At 33.4% G+C, this 22587-nt stretch overlaps 3 protein-coding genes across 3 annotated transcripts; 2 read left to right on the forward strand and 1 right to left on the reverse strand.

Annotated features, from left to right (window-relative positions):
- On the forward strand, positions 1461–2228 carry LOC108663206. Its single transcript, XM_018126762.1, has 4 exons — positions 1461–1587; positions 1689–1770; positions 1897–2029; positions 2127–2228. Exons 1-4 carry the CDS (start codon positions 1566–1568, stop codon positions 2226–2228), a joined length of 339 nt encoding a protein of 112 aa, XP_017982251.1. The 5' UTR covers positions 1461–1565.
- On the forward strand, positions 8164–11100 carry LOC18587728 (deSI-like protein At4g17486). The gene is made up of 3 exons (XM_018128446.1): positions 8164–8611; positions 9200–9487; positions 10609–11100. Exons 1-3 carry the CDS (start codon positions 8473–8475, stop codon positions 10872–10874), a joined length of 693 nt encoding a protein of 230 aa, XP_017983935.1. The 5' UTR covers positions 8164–8472; the 3' UTR covers positions 10875–11100.
- On the reverse strand, positions 14620–16218 carry LOC18587729. The gene has a single exon (XM_007011694.2). It carries the CDS (start codon positions 16151–16153, stop codon positions 14999–15001), a length of 1155 nt encoding a protein of 384 aa, XP_007011756.2. The 5' UTR covers positions 16154–16218; the 3' UTR covers positions 14620–14998.

Consider the following 22587-nt stretch of genomic DNA (forward strand, 5'->3'; position numbering starts at 1 on the left):
GATTTGTCATTTTTTAATTCTAAGGAACATTGTTGAGTTTTCACTCCCATTTCGTTTTTTTTTCTTTTTCTTTTTTGTTTCTTTTNACATAGTTGGCCTATTTTTGCCTAAGCCAGTTTTCACTCATGGCCAGTTATATGTTGCTCTTTCAAGAGCAACAAGTAGAGAAGGATTAAAAATATTAATCCAATCTGAAAATGATTCTAATATAGGAACTACTAAAAATATTGTTTATAAAGAAATTCTACATGCTTTACATTAGACATATTCCATTCTTTCTTGATATTATTATATTTTGCGGTATCCTATTCTATCCTATTTATAATATAAATGTTTCTATTGATTAACTTGATGCATATTATGAATTATTGTATCATACAAGATTTTTGTGAATTATAGTAGATATTAATTGAATCTTCTTCCATTACTATTCCCAACATCTAACACTAGATGTTTTTCTTCATTTTACAAAATTTTTGCTATTATATGGTAATACTTTTGTTTATATTTATTTTCCATCAATATATCTAAAATCATGATAATTTTTTTACTGCCAAAATTATCTAAACTTATTATTCCATGCTTTCACAGGAAATCATGTCATATCAACCTCTGTCTGAATTACAAATTGGAAAAGAAGGAGGTACAATTCAAATTTGTGTTGCACGCATTTGGCACAGCATCAACTACAAACAGGCAAATGACATTATCAGCCTTGATTTCCTTGCCACCGATGATAAGGTTCGTTAACTTTTGATAAGGTTGTGATCTTAAAATAGTAATGCTCCAAATCTTATCAAACAATTAATAATCTTCTTTGCATCCAGGGCAATGCAATTCAAGCTATCATCCATAAAATACATATGAAAGAATTTGAATCCATCCTAAAAGAAGGACATGTTTACTGCATCTCTGATTTCAAGGTGTCTAAACCAAAAAAAAGCTACAATGTAATTTCAGCTCCTTCTGCGATCACAATCACTTCAAAAACGAAGATTGTCAAGGCATCATCATCTGCTTTATCATTTCAACGCCACTACTTTCAGTTTTTCGAATTTGAACATCTGCCACATAGATATAAGATCAACGAAACTCTCACCGGTATGTTTAAATCATTATTCTTCAGAATGCAACATTTTTTTTATTGCACCATACCTTGTAAATATAAGCATACTGTATAACTGTTTGTTTTAATTAGTTCATTATCACATTTTCCTCTTAGTAATTCTATATATAATGTCAATAATTCATTTATTGTTAAATGTAGATATCATCGGTCTGATCATTTCAATGAGCAAAGTTATTGCCATATATGTCAGCAACAAATCAACTAAAGTTCCTAAACGGAACTTGCAATTGCAGAACATCAAGTTTGCTACATCGAACTATACTTTCTTAACAAATATTACGTTTCTATAAATGATTAATATAAGTTGACTATTATATTCCTTTTGTTTCTATCTAGAGGCACAATAATTAACGCAACCCTCTGGGGAGATCTTGCATATTGTGTTGATGATGATATTATAGGACTAAAAAGCAAACCAATCATTATTTTGGCTGCTATGACAGTTGGAGAATACCAAGGTAAATGAATTAAATCTTCAACCATTATGCTATCTTCAATCATTATAATGTTTGACATGAACATACTCATAATTTAATCCATTCTATACATAAATTTTTAGGACAACCATCTGTTGCTTCATGCTCTGCATCCAAAATTTATGTTGACTTAAATATTCCAATTGTGGCAGACATGAAAGCTAGGTAAACATTGAATAAAAATTATGATCTATCATACTTTTTTTTTTTCATTTTGTTATTGTTTCTTTAACCACCATGCATTAGTATTGAATTTATTATTTATTGCTTTCATGTTCAATTCACACTCAAATTCGATGAAAAAAATGCACCAGTATTACTGCTTGATGTCCGCCAACGACCACAAATACCACCTGATCAACAAGAAAATCATAATCGTGTGACGATTAAGCAATTGCTGCAAATTGATCACTCCAAAACACAAGTAAGAATATCTTCCAATAATTAATTATGAAAACAAAAATCATATTCATTCTATTTGTCATCATCACTTATTTTTTTTTTTGAACATCTCATTACAGATAGAGACATACACTTGCATTGCAAAAATCAAAGAATTTGATTGCACAGAAGGATGGTATTACATCGGTTGCAAAATATGCATGAAAACATGCAACAAATAAGTGATACTTTTTGGTGTCCAGATGCAAAACATGGAGAACAACTGCCTCATTTATGGTACATTTATCATCATAAATCATAATAGTCATTCACAGAACTTGATTTTTCATCACTCCTATCATTCTTTAACAAAATCATCTTTTCTTTCTTCCAAATTAGCTACAAATTAATCATCACTGTTGAAGACAATACTGGAAACGCAACATTTGTGGTATTTGGTGATGATGGTGAAAAAGTCGTTGGTGCATCAATTCCTAAACTTGCATTACTAAACCACTTAGACAAATATATCCTTCCTGAACCAATCACCAAACTCATTGATCAAGAAAAGCTATTTAGCATAAGCTTGGTCACAAAATCATTGAACACTGGAAATCTTACCTTCAGAATCAATAGTTGCAAAGCTGTTAATGAAGCCCATAAACCAACAATGATGCTTGGACAATCATCTACCTGTGAATCTACTTTACATTTGAATAAAAAAAAGAGCAACCTTGAAGTCCAAGAATGCCCTCCTTCCTCACCAAAAAACCAAATACAGCAAGACCTTTTTCCTGAAGAATCTCCAATCAAAAAAGTCAAATTGAGGTAATAAACAACTACTTTACATTTTCATATATTATTTTAGATTTCTGTATTTAATAATATACATCTAACATGTCTTCTCAGTGACAATATTGCTGTTATGATTATATTTTCCTTCATATTAAATATTATCTTAAACTAACCATCTCTTATTTAATATTTGTTACAGTGCTGAACAGAAACAAGATAAACATGGCTGAAAATCTATAATCACTGCTGTAACATAAGTTTTTGTTGCTTTATAAACACCATCTTACTTCTCTGATGTTGTCCAAAAATTGACGCTGCATATTTTGAAAGAATTTGTACTGATCAAACTTTGTCCTTTTTTTGGACAACAAAATGTTCAGTTGTTCATCACTGAACATAAAACAACTTTTATATATTTTGTAATGTATGATATTATTATAGTAAACTTCATAATCATATGTGTAATACCCAATGTTACCACGAATACATTAGAAACAGCAAAAGCTGCTCTTGAACAACTCTTTTATCATATAATAACAATGATATATGTTGCTCATCTAATACTTCCAAGTACAGTACCAAGAATGCGAAGAATTGAATGTGGAATTGTCACTAGAATTCTTCCAAGTGATTATGGCTTCATCGAAGTAACAGGCAAATTTAGACTAGCAGCTGCAAAATGATTCTTCATGAAAGGATTGCTCACATAAACAAAAACTACCTGGTTTGCGATTACAAGAACATTGAACAGCATGTAGATCATGTTGCACAGAACAAGCTGTCAATAAAATATGACTGCTACCTTGCCAACCAATTAAATAAGAAGCTCTAAGTAACATTAGCTGTTGACATAGGCACGAACCCAGAGAATACCAGAGAATCATTTCTTAGTAAATTGAAGCAAAATCAATCGTATTTCTTAGCAAATTCAAGCAATACCTAACTTAGCATAGATTCATTTATTATCAATTAATAACACCCGCGATATAACGCGGGTCAATAACTAGTTATTATTATTTTAGACTTAAATAATAAAAACTTTTAAATTATATTTATTTATGTAATTATTTTTTTATTTTATCTGTCATTAATTTCACTAGGATACCGTAACAGAACATCATACCATCATAGAAGTCGGATCTTAATTAAACCGTTTTACTAAAACATTTGACGGTAAAAAGTAAATTAAAATAACTTAATCTATGTTTAGTGTTATGGATTACTTATTTATAATGTTTTTGATACTAACACTGATCTTGATATTATGAATACAAGCATTTAATTATAACGAAGAATTGATATTCGTTTAAATTAATGTCAATTATATTTTTTGTTCACGAACTTGTTTGGATATATAAAAAAACTAGAGACTTAACTGCATAAATAATGTACTTTTTAAACTTTATTTTTATTAAGGAATAAATGATTGACTATGAATTCAAGTAGCAAGAACAAAATAACTCTTTATACCAGAAGGAAAAAAAAAAGGAACAAAAATCTATAGTCTGGTATAACTGAGGCTAACTGGGATGGTTGGGAAATTATATCTGAAGTTGATCAGTAGCATCAGGCAACCAAACCTTGCCCATGTCCCTGTTTCTTTAGTTTGATTGATGATGATATTGGCTAATAGCTACTGCTTTCAGACAAAGATAATTTCCTGGTTTGAGCAGACTAGCCTTCTTTTCTTAATTCTGGTGAAGGAACATAGACTTTTATGCAAGTTTTTGAAGTGTTTAAGCTACAAGAGATCACTGAAGTTGCAATCAGATGAAGCATGCCGTCGCCACATCTCCTGTGTTAGCCAATTTCCAGGACAGAAAAAATGCAAACATCCGAATACCTCAGAGCTAAGGAACTGACCCCTTTTTTCAATAATGAATCAATGCAGGGCAAGCAGCTGTTTTCTAACACTGTTTTCCACATGAAACATATATGACAGGTTTTCGGGATGAAATAAGATTCTTTGGACATGGACAAGGAGCAAAATACAGGATCTTTCACATCGAAATGTGGAAGCGACGTATCGCCCTCGTGGTTCTGCTTAATGTTTGTAGGCCAATGCATGGCATGTTGGACCCAGATTATCTGGACCTAGGTCGCTCTTCAGTTTGTGATAAACAGGCTCTGATTTTTGCCTACCTCTAGCGGACCAGCCTACCCTTACGTGGTGGTAAGCAAATCGATTGTAAAACATATTTGGTATCATCCACTTGGTTTAAAGGTTTTTGTGGACGAAAATCGAAGACTTGGCAGATTTAGGCCCATGTAACCCCTCTAACTCCACGAATCTTAACTTAAGCTTTCCGATGAAGAGAAAAAGGATAGGGCACTTGGGCTACAGAAATTCGAATAGCAACCCAACTTCTCTTAGCCTTTTCAAATTTCGTAAACAGTCTGTTGTCACTTGACGTGACATTCTTTTACATGTAATCTAGCAATATTTTCATCGTCAACGATCACATTATCCAACTTCGCTTTTGAAATATTTGACATGAATCGAATTTAGGTTATCACTTCATCACGAATCATTACTTTTCTTCTCAAAAAGATGATTAATAGTACCTGCAACGTCTAAGCTTATGCTACCTTATCTGATTCACTGGGGGGGGGGGGGGGTTCACCTTGACCATCCCCGGCAGCATGCTGGTTGAATGCTAGTGGGCTTTTGCATTCCTAGGCTGGATCACCCCTCCCTCATATCCTAATGTAATTATTGCACACCCACGGGGGCTACAATAATTTCTCTTTTGTCTCGTACACCATCATGATGCATGATGATTCCCGCTGCATCACGAATTTTGCACTGTTTAAGCACGTTCCGTTCCTTTCCTTTGATCCCTACAAATTTTCCTTGGAAACAAACAAAACGCTTTTACTGATTTGAGATTTCTTTACTGCTGATTCCTATTTACGCTTTTTCTTTTTGGTTAATGTTGTCATTAATGGGTAGTTGTTATCTTTTATCAATAAGGAAAATGAAATGTTCAAAGGAATTAATGCATATTTACTCAATTTTCTTTGATTTTATATTATAGATAATTAAAAAATAATTATAAATTTTGTGTATCAAATATATTAATGAAAAATTAAATTTTAAAAGAAAATTATGTTTCATTTACACTAAAGAAGGGGAGAAAATTGACGACAATAATGATAAAATGTACTAGACATTAAATACTAACTATTTCAATTGTTAATTGAGTGGGATTTTTCTTCTATCATTTTCCAAGATAAAACACATGCAAATTCATTCATTTTTCACCATTGTCATGTCCCTTTCTAACAATCCGAAAACGAAACACAAATATAAAGAACATAGTTACATAAGTCATTTTTCTTTTTTCCTTTTCATTTCAATTTATTCATTCCTTATGGGATAGAAACATTTTTATTTATTTTCTGTTAATTTTAAGATATTCGGATTCGAACTTGATTAAAAAATCTAATAATCATTCCTTACTCAAAATAAATTAATAATATTTTATTAAAACTCTATTAAGATTCAAATTTAATAATAATAAAAACAAATCTAATTATTTTTATATATTTTATTAGTCAAAGTTAAATTTATAAATTTTACAATTAGATACTTTATAAATTAAATAAATGATCTGTTAATTGTAATAAATATAAAAAATTATTATCTCAAATTCAAATAAGGAATACCTTAATGTTATTACAAATTTATCATTTTCAAAATATTTTAATCTTATTTGATTAGATAAATATATATATATATCCGTTGGTGTAGTAACCAACCGTAGGACTAGAAAGAAAGAAATGGGTTAAGTGGCAAGTTCGGAAATATTTTAAAACTTGAAGCCCGCATGTGCAGGGAACATGTAACCTGTGGCATGAGAGACAAATGGCCCGTGGAAAGCTGACGATGGGGGCTGTGCGACAGCCGGTGGATCCTAGGTTCTGCCAGTTTGTACGTGTTTCAACTGCCAGCCCTTTAATTTATTCATCAAAAATATTTGGGCAGAGAATCAAAAAAGAAGTCTCCATCCCCTCTCTGCCCCCCTTCTATTCTGCCAATTTCTCGAATCCCACACCCTCGGCTTGCAATAAATATATATATATATATATATATATATTTAATATTACTCCTTTTAATTTATTAATGATAGGGTAATTAATATATCCAAATCTAACATAAACTTTAAAAAAATACTCAAATAAGCTCTTAAACTATTCAACAAAATTCAAANATTTAATTAAGTTTCATATTTTTATTTTGAATCAAATAAATATTTATGATTAATAATTAATTAATTATTATTAATAAAAATATTACTTGTCATTTTATCATTATATGACACTGACATAATATTAACATAAAGAGTGAAAAATGTCACATAATCATATTATCATATAAAATTAACATATTATATCATCATCAATTATGATATGTTAACATAAAACATCATACTCAATTATAATATTTTAACATGTCACATCAATACTACACGATATAAAATAATAAATGACATTTTCAATAAGTCAATCATTAATCATAAGGATTTATTTAATTCAAACTAAAATGTTCAAGGATTTATTTGACTTAATATAAAAAATATAAAAATTTAATTGAACATAATAAAAGTATAAAAACTTATTTTATTTTTTTGAAATAATGTAAGGGTTTTTTTGTATATTATGTCCAAAAAAATTCACACGCCATGCTAGCCTAAAAATTTATTATGCATAGTGTGTCTAATAATTTACATATATAAAAATAATTTACTATAAAATCAATGTATATAAAATTTCAAATTCAAATCCAACCATTCTTTACCATCCCTTACCTCCATGTGTATCTAAAAGTTTTGAAAGTTTTTTTAATTGAATTATCAACAAACAATAAGAAGAGTAATACAAAACTTGTAAATGTCATTTTAAAATCGTAAATTTAAAGCTTAATATAATTTATATGTTATATAATCTATGATTAATGTGATAATTTGAGTTTTTTTTTCATACACATAAAATAGTAATACGTTGAAAGGTTCAATTTTATCATTAGATTAAGTTCAAATTGTTCACAGTTGATACTTATTATATTATAAATAGTAAAAATTTAATGATGTTTTCATTTTAACCTAGAAATTTTAGATTTAAATTACGAGATTAGAGTAGGGTATACAATAAATGAGAGAGAATTATTTTTGTGTGTGTAATATATAAAAAAATTAATAATTTTAATCCTTTATTAATATTTAATAATAAAATACCAAAGCAATATGCAAAAAAAAGCAGAAAGGAATGGCAGATGGAGTAATTTACGATAACTGTCGGGGGCCCATGTGTTACTTTTCCTTGAATTTGAAGCTAATCCAATCATAAAAAAATTCGTTAGAAATAATATATCTATATATATAAAAAAAAAGAAAAAAGAGAGCTCACGTCCACGAGGAGAGGAAGGCGAATTAAGCTGACGGTGCGCTCGCTTTCGGCTCTCTTTTCCCTCGGTACAGCCCCAAGTTACGGATTCTTCTTCCTTCTATTACTATATTTTCAACCGAAAAAGGAAAAAAAAAAAAGATACGAAGGAAGTATTTGATTTCCCACTTTACCCCTGCTGTTTCTCTTAATTTTCTCTAACGTCCGTCCCCGGAAGCTCAGTCATCTTTTTCTTCTTGTGTGCCGATCTGCGGTAATTCAGAAGAATTCAAGTGAGCACAAAGAATGCTTTGTAGAATGGTGCTAATGCCCCGAAAGAAGAAAGTCGGGTCGGTTCCGGTTTACTTGAATGTATATGACTTGACGCCAATCAATGGTTACGCTTATTGGTTTGGCCTTGGGATCTATCATTCTGGGGTTCAAGGTTAGTTTTTCATTTTATTTTTCCTGCTTTTTTTTCGTTTAAATTTTGGTAAAGTTTCTTTTTTTTGTTTGGTTGCTGAGAAAGTAACAGAAAAAAGAAAGAGAAAGAAACAATGAGTTTTTTTTTCTTTTTTAGGCAATGTTTTCTATTTAATTCGTACTTTTTTTTTTTCAAAGGGTTATATTCGTTTGCAATATGTATATATGGCCTGATTGTTTAGTTGATAAGGTAACTTTTTGCTAACTTTTTTGTAATTTTCTCAATGAATTTTTGTTTGCTTGATTTAGCTTAGGTTCCAAAGCTAAAAATTGAAGAATGTTATGCTTTGTTTTAAATCGTTTATGGTTTTGTTTTCCATTACTTTTGACCAACCAGAATAAAAGAGTAAAATTTGAAAATATATAAAAGAAATTGTTCAATGTGTTTCTGATTATTGGCAACAAAACAGAAGTTAGGTCCCTTGAAACAATGGATTTTGGTAGATATTAGCATTTATATCTATGAAGTTAGTAATTGCTTTGTTTTTTGTTTTTTTTTTTTCTAAAAGTAGGTTTTGAGGTATTTCTCTGGTTGATTCTTGCTATACAGTTCATGGAGTTGAATATGGTTTCGGAGCGCATGAGCATTCGACAACGGGAATTTTTGAAGTGGAACCGAGGCAGTGTCCTGGTTTCACGTTTAGGAAATCTATTTTGATTGGAAGGACGGATTTAGGTCCAAAAGACGTCCGTGCTTTTATGGAGAAACTTGCTAGAGAGTACTCTGGAAACACATACCATCTTATCACTAAGAACTGCAACCATTTTTGCAATGATGTGTGTATCCAATTGACAGGGAAGCCAATTCCACGCTGGGTTAATCGTCTTGCTAGATTGGGTAAGAAGTCGACTGTCTCCTGTGTCGTTATTTTTCTTCCTTGTCAAATTTAATTCATAGATGATATGATTGGTTGTGGAGATTATTTGTATATGTTGAAGGGAAAGTGGTAAACCATTTTGTGTTTGCTTTGTTCAGCATGTTTTCTAATTTGAAAGTATTTGCATGCACAGAGGCAATTGCTAAAATCATTCATCATAAAGTAACTTTTTGGTGTTTGACATTAAGAAAGTAATGCTATTAATAAAAATCAAGAACCAAAAGATTAAGAGTGTTTTGCTAGAAAGAGGCGTTCAAGACAAGGAAGGGGAGGTATCAGCTTCCACCATACCCAGTGACTAAACTCCTGTACTGCTAGCTTTATTGGAATAATGTTGTCGGCCTGCTGCATGAGCACCATTCAGGAATGCCATGCTCCGATCATAATTGCTACCACCACCTACATGCACAAGCTTCCAAGTTTGAAATGACAACCATATAGTCACCTGCTCTGTCAGGCACAGCTAATAATTCTCTTGCATATTAGCAGCACAACTGCCATGGCCAGCTAATTGTCACTCACATTTTTACAATTTTCATAATGATATTCTGGTTGATGGCACTATAATATAACACTTGCTAGTTTCAATTTCTTGATATAGAAATATTTGTCACATAGTAACTGATACCCTGAAATTTACTGAGCTGTTATATTCCACACTTGATCTTGTCTTTGCTGGGAAAATTGAAATGTTTGTTGGGGAATATTATGTTGGTCATAAGTTAGTAGCGTAACTTGGATGCTCTGGGTTCATCCAGCATCTCTCTTTCAATGAAAATGAAATTATAGACTGAGGACATGGGTGGAATCCTGACCTACCATGTGAAGTGATTTTGTTTCTTACAAGGGAGGTAGGAATGCTGAATAATAGTTTCATTGACATTGCTGCAGGCCCAATTAACACTGCTTTTATTTTCTAAGCTTTCTAAAGACTATACTCCCCACCTCCTCCGGGCTTGATGTACATTCTAGTAGGAACCAAAGAGAGCAATAATTTATGATCGCCTGCCTTAGTTCTAGATGATTTTATAGGTTCATTCAGTGCAAACTAATGATGGTCTTGTTTGTGATGAATGTATAGGTTTCCTTTGCAACTGTGTTCTCCCAGCAGGGTTGAATGAGACAAAGGTTCGCCAAGTTAGAACAGAAGGTAAGGTTCAAGAGGTAGCGAAGAAGAAGTTGAGAAGCCAATCAAGTAGGTTTATATCTTCTTCTAATCCTCTACCACCTTCATTGACGTCTTGTCCTCCAGGCTCTGCAATGAGTAGTAGACAAAGGCGATGCATTCCTTCATCATCATCTTTGATTCATACTTCTTCAACCTCAAGTTTGAGCTTGAAGCTTTGAGAAAGTTGGACTTATGGTACAGTTTAAGGTTACTAAAGTTTGGAAGTCAAGAGTAGATGAGGTTAACAACTGCAAATCTTCTCTCCTACCCCCTGTTTTCACTTGGTTTAGCTGACCTTTTTTTGATGGGTGTCGAAACAGCCGCTTGGAAATCATGCAGCGTTTCTGTTTTCTGTAATATGCATTCCTTTTTTCAGTTGAATGAAAATATCTATGGTTTTTCACACTTTTGCTCTCTACTAGCAGACTGATATTCTCAAGTGTATGTCAAAATCATGTTCAGTTAGAAACTGTTAGACGTTTGGTAATAGAGCGAACCATTTGTGCAAATCTTAGGACCTGTGAAATGGTACACGGCTAACGTTCTATGTGAATGATTATGGCCCTGCCTTGAACTAGTTAGGTGTGGCGGGGGCCTTGGTCGCTTTTATTATCATGAATTCGATGAAGGTGCGTTGTCTACATTGGGTAAAAGCAGTTCTGAGTGGTCCCTTGCTCCATGCAAACAGGTTTTCATGTCGGCTTTGGGTCGGAAAAGCTTTCTGTACACTAGTCTTTGGCAGTTACAATAATGGAAGAGAGTGATGCCTGAGGGGAAAGTGGGTGTACTTCCTTTTCTAACCATTTCTTAGCTTGAAAACCAGCCAAACGGCCCAAACCATTTACCATGCTGTAGATGTTACAATTATTGATTCCAATGAATATGGGCATCCTCCAATTCCCACTTAAAAGGTTTCCTTCAAAATCCTAGATATCACGGTCCAAGAGAATTTCAATTTTCAAAATTTAAGGTTGAAGTCTCAATATGTGACACTAGTCACTGGATGGAACATTGTGGGAAAAAAAAGTCCCCAGGGAATCAAAATTTTCCTCTTGACTGGTTAATTGCCTTCTTGTCTGTTTGATCAAGAAGGCAGCAATTAAGGCTGGGATCATAAATTAGCCCATCCACATGAAGCAAGAAATCATTTTAAGGAAAGCTTTCTAATCATGGTTGTTAAAGATGGTACAGTTCAACAATTTCTCTCACTTGATCCAGCCCATCTTCTTTTCTTCTTTGAACAAGTGAGGATCAACCCACTGATTTCATGGCTGAAGCAAATTCAATGTAAAAAAACCCATTTTTTAGACATATTTTATCTTGAATCTTATTAATTAGTAAACCATTTTAATTTTTTATATACTTAATCAAAATTTTAAAACAGTATCTGAATTTGTATCCTAATGCCTAAGGTATTATCCATTAAAATTTTCATTTAATTAATCTAATCTTTCTTCGACAAGAAATCAAGACAGCCCTCTTTCCTCCAACTTTATTTGACGAAAATTTCAGATTGAATTACTCACCTATTTTTAATTTTTATTTTTATTCTGGAAAGAACACAGCAATGCATGTCGGCTTAAGCAAATCCTAATACATCAAAAATCCCCACAAAAGCAAGTATAGAGTCATATTTGCCGGCTGTAACTTATAAATCTGAACAGATCATTTTCTTCTTTAAAAACCCTGCCAATAAGCAAGAGCCCCCTGCCCTCTTTCCCAGGGATTTTACTGGTTCCACGTTTCAAAGTCTATGCAGCAAGACAAACACAAATCAATCTTGATGAACACTTGAAAGCTACATATAATAAATCATTAATTTAAGATCATGTGTATCAGCCAACTTTATTTTCCTTTGACTAATCTCATGATGATGCATTGTTTCTTTCTCCATTTTTTTTTTTTATCAATCTTTGGTTCCTGATTACGTAGTTTCTGTAGTGCTTTCTCCCCGAGTGGTTTTCTTCTAGCATTAGAAGTTAGATTTTGAGTCGAACTTTCAACTACCGTGCCATGGTTATGGTTGGTACATGGTGGATCGCTCAGCTTGGTAAGTTGCAATAGGATGATGATGTAGATGGCAGACATTTTGATGGCTATCCTAATTGCATACGTGGCCAGGTTGGACCTGGATAAAATTATGCATGATAATCTTTTCGTGATTACTTGCATAAATTAATTAAAATAAACCGTTATGCACGTGAAATAATAAATTTTAAGATTGATAAATTAGTCTTCTAACATTGGTGTTAATTTCAGTAAATATCACTATTTGAAAGATAAGTTGTAAATTTTACATTGACTGTATACTAAAGTGTGATTGGTTATCTAAATGTTCACATCATCAAATTGTCTTTTGCAGGATTAAAATGAACAATACTTTACAAGTTAGTGTGAATGGTAACATGAGTTTATATTTGATATGTTATGTATAGTTTGATCAAGGAGTTTCCGCCATTGATGTGTTATTACAAGGTTCAAATTTGTCCTATGTTGTGCTTTGTGTGTGTTTCTTACATTTGATGATCAAATTGGGGGTTGTCAAGTGATTGGAGTTGAAGTTCAGTTTGGTTCACCCGTCAAGAGCAAAAGCCAATTGAGGCTTGCAAGACGAGAGGAAAGAGGCTGTCTACCTTTAACGTATTGTTTTATCCTGCTTTCCTACTTTAAGCAGTAAACCCATTTTTTAAATTTTGCAAAGGGTATGCGGATGCCAGTTAACGCCAGCCTATCCATTTTACAAACAAGAGTTGGCAGACTGCTTGCATTCATATTCCTTTCTTTTTTCCCTAAAACAGGCAGATCTATGGGTTTCCAACCTGAAGCTGCGGGCTCAAATCCACTGGAATTCTGAGTCCCACATACATGGAAGTCCACAGTAGAAAACAGCTTCAATTTTTGGAATCAAACTAAGGCTGAAGAGCAGCTTTGGAAGTTGAGTTGGGAACCTGAACCACCATGTTGTTGCTGATGTTCCAAGAGTTGGCAAGTGACAAACAAAAACATTAGAAGAAACCAAACCAAAAGGCAATGTTTATTACTAGAAAAATGTCAGGATGTTCCCAATGATTGTTTTTGCAGATGTGGTACTGTCCAACCAAGGTCAAGGTAGGCATTGCCTTCAAACCAGAAAGGGGTATAAACAAATATTATTAGGAGTGCCAAATCAACCAACCCAAAGCAGAAAACTTTCACACCAGATCCTGAAAGTATGAGACAAGTGACAGCCTAACAAAAGTTCGTTCCTTTTTCCATTTACAACTGAAACCGCAGACAATTTGGGGATGAACTAGTGCCTAACTCCGAGTCCCGACCAGAAAATCTTTGTACAATCTCATCTCCTTGAACAAAGACCATTAAAAAGAAAAGAAAAATCCCATTTTTTTAAGGTGAAAATCTATGTCAGATTTTCACGAGACTGATTGGGGTTTCCACAAACAAAGGCAGCAGCAGAGGAAAACCAGTCATGTGGTCAGACAGTCAAACCCCGACAAAATTTGGCCCATTTCTCACTACCTTCGGTGCCCGTTCTGGATCAAAATTTAAGGTATTGCTATGTTCCTGAAAACACTTCTCAAAATTTAAGGTAACCGACCGACGAAGTAACTTTCAGGTTTCAGAGATCCAAGACCAGGTCAACCTTGTTGAAAGGGTTTGATTGGCTGGTGATGGGATTTAAAACCTTGGAAAAAAGATATTTACACACATCCAAGAAAGCTCACCAGAAACAAAGGGAGACCCACCCTCACATGCATCTTGTCCTATGTTTGGAAACTTGGAAATTTCCCATTACAACTACTGTTCCAATCAGAATCAGACAGCTAAAGCCAGGCATGGAAGTAAAATGAGTGGAAAAGGGGAAAAGGTGTTACAGCGATTAAAGAAAGGAACAAAATGGTGCACAAGAAAAAAAATAAAGCAAGATTAAGGAAGAATTGCTTCTGCTCATTAAATCGCTATGGCATTTTAATTACAACCAAGGGCTCGAACAGGAGTATATATCGAATTTACTACTACAAAGTTTGAAAGAAACGATTACAATGATTTCCATATAAACTATAAAATACTCAAGAAAATAAAGAGATAGAAACTGGGAAATTTTGGATCTTTCTGAGAGCAAAGGGGAAATGGTTAGATCTATCTATGTATACATCTATCTCTCTCTCTATAATTTCTTTCGCCTATTGTAACTTTCTTATTGTACTATGTCCAAGAACAAATGGGTTAGTGAGAATATTTAGAATAGCGACATTATCAACAAAATATGGGAGAATTGTAATGGAGAGCATGACAGGGAAAATTTTCACTTTTTCCAGGCATAGACAAGCAAAGAGAAGCCAGTAGGAGCACTTAACTCAGTCTCCTCCACGCTTGCCCACTCCATCACGGAAGAGCTGCCCCCTGAAGAAGCTGAAGACATCGATATTGAGGAAGAGGATGAGCTTCTAGCAGTCCTCAACAAGCTTTTCCTCATCTTTTTCCACTCTATTCCATTCAATGGTAAACTACATGAATTTTGTTGCCACAGAACGACCTCGTTCTTCTCGTTGAAAGGACTCACTACTTCTGCATCGGCCTGCTGATGCTCTTCTTCAAGAATTTCAGAGCCTTCATTCTCAAACTTGAACACGAAAACTGCATGCCCATTGTTCAAATCCTGATCAAACAACCAGTTGTACACGTCCCATGAGACTTGTATCGAGACCCCATCTACTTCAATCCTCTCATTTCCTCTAAATTTCCATTTAAGTCGCTTTATTTGCAAAACCCTTTTGTTATCAACGCTAAAACACAGCTTCGCATCCTCATTTACCCTGCAATCAATGGAAATTTCCCTGCTTTTGCCTCCGAATCTGGCTTTTGTGTTGTACACTTTGCTGCCAAACACGTGTTCTCTTCTCAAAACAAGAGCTTGGCTTCTCCTAGGCTTCTGAGCTCTCGTTCTGGCATAAGCGGCTTTGGTAGAATCACCGACAAGAAGCGTCATTTCCCCATCAACAACAACAGCAATATAGAATCCAGAGTCAGGTTCAGGCCCGGATCCGAACTTGGCCCTGGAAAGGTCCCAGAAGACTTGGACGTTAGGGACTGTGGCGCTGCTGAGTTTTTTATATCCCTGTTTCTTCCAAAAGATAAACGGCTTGATATGGAGATGAAAATGGAGGGTGGAGAAAGAAAGGGAGTTAGGGAGAGAGAGAGGAGAAGAGAAAGTGTAGTGAGAGGACGGGTGCAGATGGAGGTGGAGAGAGTGGCCGAGGAACGTGCGAGACCAGGTGAGCGAAAAAAGCCCAAGATTTGTCTGGTAGAGAGTTGTAGAGAGGTTCGTTTTACCTGAAGTTTGCGGCGGCCGAGGCGGAGGCGGAGGCGGCGGTATGTGGTTGTTGTTTGCGGCGGTGGAAGGGCGAAAGCATGACGGGAAGGAGGAAGAGTGGTGGTGGTGGTGGCGTTGGAGGGACATCCTTTGTTGGTTTGGGATTGGTTTGTTTGAGGTTTCAAGGGTTTTTTGGAGGCTTTAAAAAGATGGGGTCCTTTTAAGGGGTTGAGACAAAGATTAAGACAAGACAAAAGAGGGAGACTTTCCTACCTGAAAAATTTACCTAGACTTCAATTTCTTTTTCAAAATAAATAAAAAATAATTAATACGATTAGAAGAGAAAAAAAACTCTAATAACTAAGAAAAACAATTACTTATGAGATTGTTTAATTAAAATAATAATTATAATAATAACAACAATAACAAAGAAGAGACCTAAAAAAAGGTAATGACTTTTGGCTCTTTTGAGCAAACTTTTCCTTAACAATTGCATCTTGATTTACTCTTTAAAAGTTATTGGTATTTTTAGGTCAAAAATGGTAAGTAATTTACAATTAACAAAGTTGACTAAAAGAATGTTAACTATTTCTTGAGGTTTGACCAAGGTGAAACCAAATTTTGATGCTTTTTGAATGGATTTTATTATTTAAACCAAAACCATTTCCCTCTGTTTTTTTTTTTATTATTTAAAAAGTATGGTAGATGCTCATCCATGGAACATGAGCCTAATTATTATACTATTATTCAAATAAAACATCTAATTTTGTATTCTAAATGTTTGGTGGAAGTTTTGGTTATCAATAATGAACAACATAATCTAAAAATTATATGAAATCTTATCGTAATTAGTAATATTTATAAATTACAGATATATTCCCAGTTAGTGAAGTACCCGCCTTTATGTATCTGTTTCCATAATCAAATATTTGTAAATACATTAATTGCTGCTCTCTTCCAATCCTAAATTGTTTATCACTCTTTAATTTTCATGAAAAATAATTAAGATAAATTCTTTTTATTTTGATATCTAATTCATCGAAAGTGTTTGTCATATCGTCAAATGTACGTTAAAATGTGTGAATTTATTTTATTTTATTTTTTGGATTTAACCCTGTGATGGTTGGAAATGGAGACTCATTCAATTTAACTGTTATGCAGACAAGAAACTGTGTAAAATTCGTGTGAAAATGAAATTTTCACAGTTGGAAAGGAAATTTCCCCAGGTGAACTTGTAGTAAGGGGTTGTTTATCACGTGCACAATCCTTGTGTAAAAATTAATGACTGGATAAGAACAGGCAAAGTTTGAACTTTTCTCTTTTTTTTTTTTTTTCAAACTAATTAGGTTGAATTTCAATATGTTTGAAACCTTAATTTTCATTATCAAAAGCATGTGAAAATCCAGTGAAATTGTAGGCTAAATTTGCTCCTGAATTTAATTGGATTGTATAATATACTTGTATCATTATTTTATCAGATTTAACCGTATCGCATACATTTTTTATAATATTTTAAATAAAATGCAGCTGTACAGATTACATACATTAATAATACTTATACTAATTATTTTATAACAGTATTTTTAAAGTTTTCGCTGTATAAAAATATATCTTACATCAAATAAATATAATTAAAATCTAAATTTATCTTATTATATACTTAAAATATTTTTAATTTTGTTCAATTTTTATTGCTATATTGTCCTTTTTTATAGCTAAAAAAACATGTTTCTATCATGCACTTTTTTTTTTTTGAAAATGGTATGCTTTGATCTTGTCCAATACTTGGAAAACTAAATAAAATTCAAGCTCCCTGGATGGGAAAAGGGAACAAAGCTCATAATTCCAATGGATGCATGAAGCCAAATTAGTGGACATTGCCCTTTCCACTGTTTATACCAATTATGCTTACTTAATTGCTCTTGAATTTTTGAAATCTTTTTTGTCAAAATTCATGAATTTGTCTACTTGGGCCTGCTTTCAGGCTCTTTTTATTATTATTGGTTAATTAAATTATTACATGCTGGAAATTTTAATGACAAGTTTTTGTGGGGGAGAAAATTTTTGGAGGGGTCATGAATGATTTTGCCATTAAGTATCATTACTCTGAGGGTCCAAAATGATCCTTGTATATCTCGTTGAAATTAATAGTTGGATATGTATAATTATTACTTGAAATATATATATATACATATATATACATATAATTTAATAGATAACTATATATATATTTGTCGAAAAAAGAATTGGAAAGAGACTGAGAGCAGGCAGAAATTTTGAAAGGGTTATCATAGAATTAGCAAAATTAGGTTCAATTCTCTTAATGTTTGGAACCTAACATGTGTTGTGGTGCAGGAAATTGAAACCAAGATGACTTCAAGCAAACATCCCTAACTGTTTGATTTAAGTGCTTGCTACCCTGACTGCTCTTTCCATATTCAACAAGGGATTGACAGTAAACCATCCGATTGTTCTCCATTCAGACAACATCTGATAAGTAATGTAGGGTCGTTGAAAGTTTGAGGATTAGAAGAAACCCATGGTCGGCAAGCTAACGAGCAGCCATGTCCCAGGACCTCATCTCCTTTACCACACAACTCATCCGTGAAGAAGCTGGCATTGTCTCCTCAGTTCAGTTCAGTGTCCCATTCCTATATTTGCTTTAAATTGAGACAGCTGGTACCTCGATGTACTTGCAATTTCGTTGGGCCATTTTGCTTTTTGTTATGTATATGTTTCTCCATTGTACTCCTTCTCGGACCAGGATACATTCCACGGTCTAATTGGTGGGAGTTGACGAAGTTTCTAGGAAAATGTTTCAAGCCCTCTTTGATTTGATGGAAACTAAAATAAAATGTTAAGGGTTTGGTTAATCAACTGGGCCACTGTTTAAGAGCGTTACATTGTTGATCAATATTCAATTTAGTTAAGTAATATTGTGTTGTACCAATTATCTCGAAACAGCGAATAATACGAATAGAAATAAAATATTCATAATATAACGATGAATAAGATATATTTTATGAAATTAATCGATAGAGATCCATTGGTGACGAGCTGTGGCTAAATGCATGCTATCTTGAAACAATGTGGATGTAAACTGTTGCTGTTTGAGAGAAGAGACAGTAAGTAAAAGAAAGCAAGTAGAAGCAACGAGGAAGAAGTAGTTGTAATTGACAAGTCAAGAGGTCAAAAGTGTGTGGGGAGGGGAAGATGTTCGACTTCCATGTTAGACCGTGTCATACAATTCAGCTGATCATATATCAAGGAAGATATATATATATATATATATATATATATATATATATAGTATATATCTTAAATCATTGTTTTCGTTAATACTAAAATTAAATTGAATAACGTACATTTCACATGTAAACCAAAATGTTTTTATATAGAATCAGATTCTACAGAATACTTTGCTCTAATTTGATTAAATCTAAAGATCAAACTATGTGTGCTGTCTAAAATTCGCATATATATGTTGTGCAAAATCAAGCAGCATGATGTTAACAACAATTAAATAATCAGAATTTATTTATCTTTTAGTATAGTAAGTGAAACAAAGTGGATCAGATAAACATCATCATCTCATTGTTTTCGACATATTAATTAATCAGAGATTGAATTTTTTTAAAAAAATTTAATTTAAATTTGGTAAGGGTTACTTGAGCTTGAGGTTTACGTCTTCGGCCCAGGATTAAGTCCGTCACCTTCTTTTGTCAAGGATGTCCTTTTTTTCGGTTTAAACTAATTGATGAGGTCAGCATGCACGTGGTNTATATATATATATATATATATATATATATATATATATATAATCAGAAGTCAACAGTTTGCTTTTGCTTAATTTGTGTAATTAATGTTCTTTTATTATTATTATTTATTTATTTTTAAGGTATGATTTAAAGAATAAACAAAATTTAACTGATTAATGATTCTTATTTTACTAATTAAAATGAACAACTATTTTGACTAGTCTTTTAAAGTTTAAGTAGGGTAATAATAGCATTTCGCAACATATTCTTTCTGAATAAAAAAATTTTTATTTTCACTTGATGTATGGTTTAATGTTTTTCTTTTTCATAATTTTATATCATATGTCTAATTTTATGTTATCAATAAAAAAATTTAACTTTGAAATCCTAAACCCTAAACATAATAGCAGCAAATCTAATAATAAAAATAACATTAAAATAAAAATTTACTGAACATGTGACTTAAAATTATAAAAAGATATTAAACGAAGTACCACGTAATTAATAAAAAATCTATTTAATATGATCTTTGAACAAGTTGACTTATTATTATTAATGATCCAATTAATTGATCATTCACCATATATATATCAAACAAATTTGCTTGCTTCCAGAGTGTTGGAACTTGAATCCTGGACGGAGCGTGGCTAACTCGTTAGAAAATTTGACCAGATCTACATAAACACAAACTAGTACAGTTGCAATTCAACTTGTGAAAGTTGTACCGTATGCAATGTAATTTGAACTGTAGAAGACGGCTTGTCAAAGTAAATTGTCACGAAAAGAAAGAGAGAAGTTGACCCATTTCTTTGATTGGAAGACTCCAAGGACTGATCTAATACGCGCTTTTAACAATGTACTGGGAGTTTGAATCTGAATATTATTTGTTTGAACCTCCTTTTTCTACCTACCCTTTAAGCAACGAGCAGGGGGAGAGAGAGAGACCCAAAGATTCATCTGAATTATGGATCTAACACAATGGAAAACCTGTCCTTTCTTTTTGATGTTTATGATTTCACAGATTAATCTTGAAATGACCTTTTGGTCTTTGCAAGAGCTATCTATACTGCTAATTAACTGCCTAGGCAGAGAGCAAGAGATACATTCAGCTCAGTAGGTGGTGAGTAAAAGAAGAAGGGATCCGCAGCATGTGCAAATGTATCCAAAACTTCAAGCTAACTGTTTTACCTAAATAATATTCCCCAAACTCTTTCCTGCCACCAGCTACACTACCAAACAGATGCCTTCCCCATGCCTCACTTATTAATTAAATCAAGCTAACCACAGCTTAATTAATTAGGGTATTTGTCAGTCTTTTCTAGAAGAACAAAAAAAATTGGGGTTGTTGAGTGCGTTGTGTCTTTGTTTAAGTGAGTGTGCAAAGCTGTTGTTGGAGGGTTGATTAATGGCAACTTCCCTCTGGATTGAAAGCTAGTAAAATTTGGGTTCCTTTTATGGTTTTATTTCTACTGTTTACCTTTAAAGAATGTATGAATTTCCCTCAAATTTTAAAGAAGGATAAGCAGCCAAAGTCCATGCATTAGTTCCACAAATGGGGAAAAGGCTGAGAAATTTCCGAGTGCATGGTGCCAGTCTATAAAATTTCTTGAGAATATATATTAATGGAGTTTACCCTTTTTTATTTTATAAGTAACTAATAGTTATAAACCTTGTTTGTGAGTATTCTTGCATGTGTTAACAAAATAAATAACAATCACCAAAGATTTACATGTTTTGGAGGTTGAAATGCACCCAAAAACATGGCTTCCTTTATCTTTGTCTACTTGCTCAAAGCCAAACTGTGATTTCTGTTTGTGTTTTCCAGGTTTTGGTGCAAGATCAAAAGCATGTGATGGTGAATAAAGCAAAGAAATGCAAAAAAGAAACAAAAGGGGAAGTGGGGGGAAGGCGCCTTCCATGTGAAGTCTGGTTCAGACACTGATAAGGCTGAGCCCAACTTTCACATCTGGAAGTGGGTTTGAAGAGATAAGCCTGATTCCTGACGTAAAGCTGTGAGCCCTTATCTCTGTCCCGATTGAAATCTAGGCCACACAACTTTCCTTAGATGGCCCATTTCAAGGGACGACTGGTTTAGTTTTTTTCTGCTAAATATTCTTCTGTGTTTTGAGGCTCGGGTGGGGCACATGAAGTGATTTCTACTAGGCCTAAGGCCAACCATCCCAGCCTAGGCTTTGAACCTTTTTCTTTTCTCTTTTATTTGACCTCAGAAAAAGGCCTAACTTTTCAGGATCACTTCGCTATGCAAAAATAAGACCGATACCAACCTTTTCCTTGTGCTTGGTATGAGCTATGAGAGATCAAGAGAGAGATTAAAAAAGGGTCTTTCATTGTTGGCAACCGCAATTCTTCTATTATGACATAATGGTAGTACAAGAGGGGTCTAAACTAAGCCCAGATGATGTCTTTGGCTCAATAGTAATTAACCAGTGTTTAAAGAGTTAACCCCATTAACTAGTTAGCCATCAGCCAAGAACTCGAACATCCCATTTTTCCTCAAGTAAAAGCGACTTGCAGAATATGTCTGGTCAGTCTTTAATGTGCTGAAAGAGACAAACTAGCTTTAAACATGGATTTAAACAGAATACCATAATTAATGTTGTTAATGGTTCATTAAGGAAATTGTTCACGAGGACAAAAGGCAATGGGAGCTGTAAGGAAAGTCATGGTTTCGTGTCATGGAAACCCAACAAAAACCTTTGTCAAGCTCTAAATAACCCTTTGCTGCTGGTCTGATAGTGGGGCGGCAAGTGAATCAGCAAAAGGAATGTACACACCCCCACCCACCCTCCCCCCCCCCCCACA

This window comes from Theobroma cacao, chromosome 9 (genome assembly GCF_000208745.1).
Source record: "Theobroma cacao cultivar B97-61/B2 chromosome 9, Criollo_cocoa_genome_V2, whole genome shotgun sequence".
Lineage (NCBI taxonomy): Eukaryota > Viridiplantae > Streptophyta > Magnoliopsida > Malvales > Malvaceae > Theobroma > Theobroma cacao.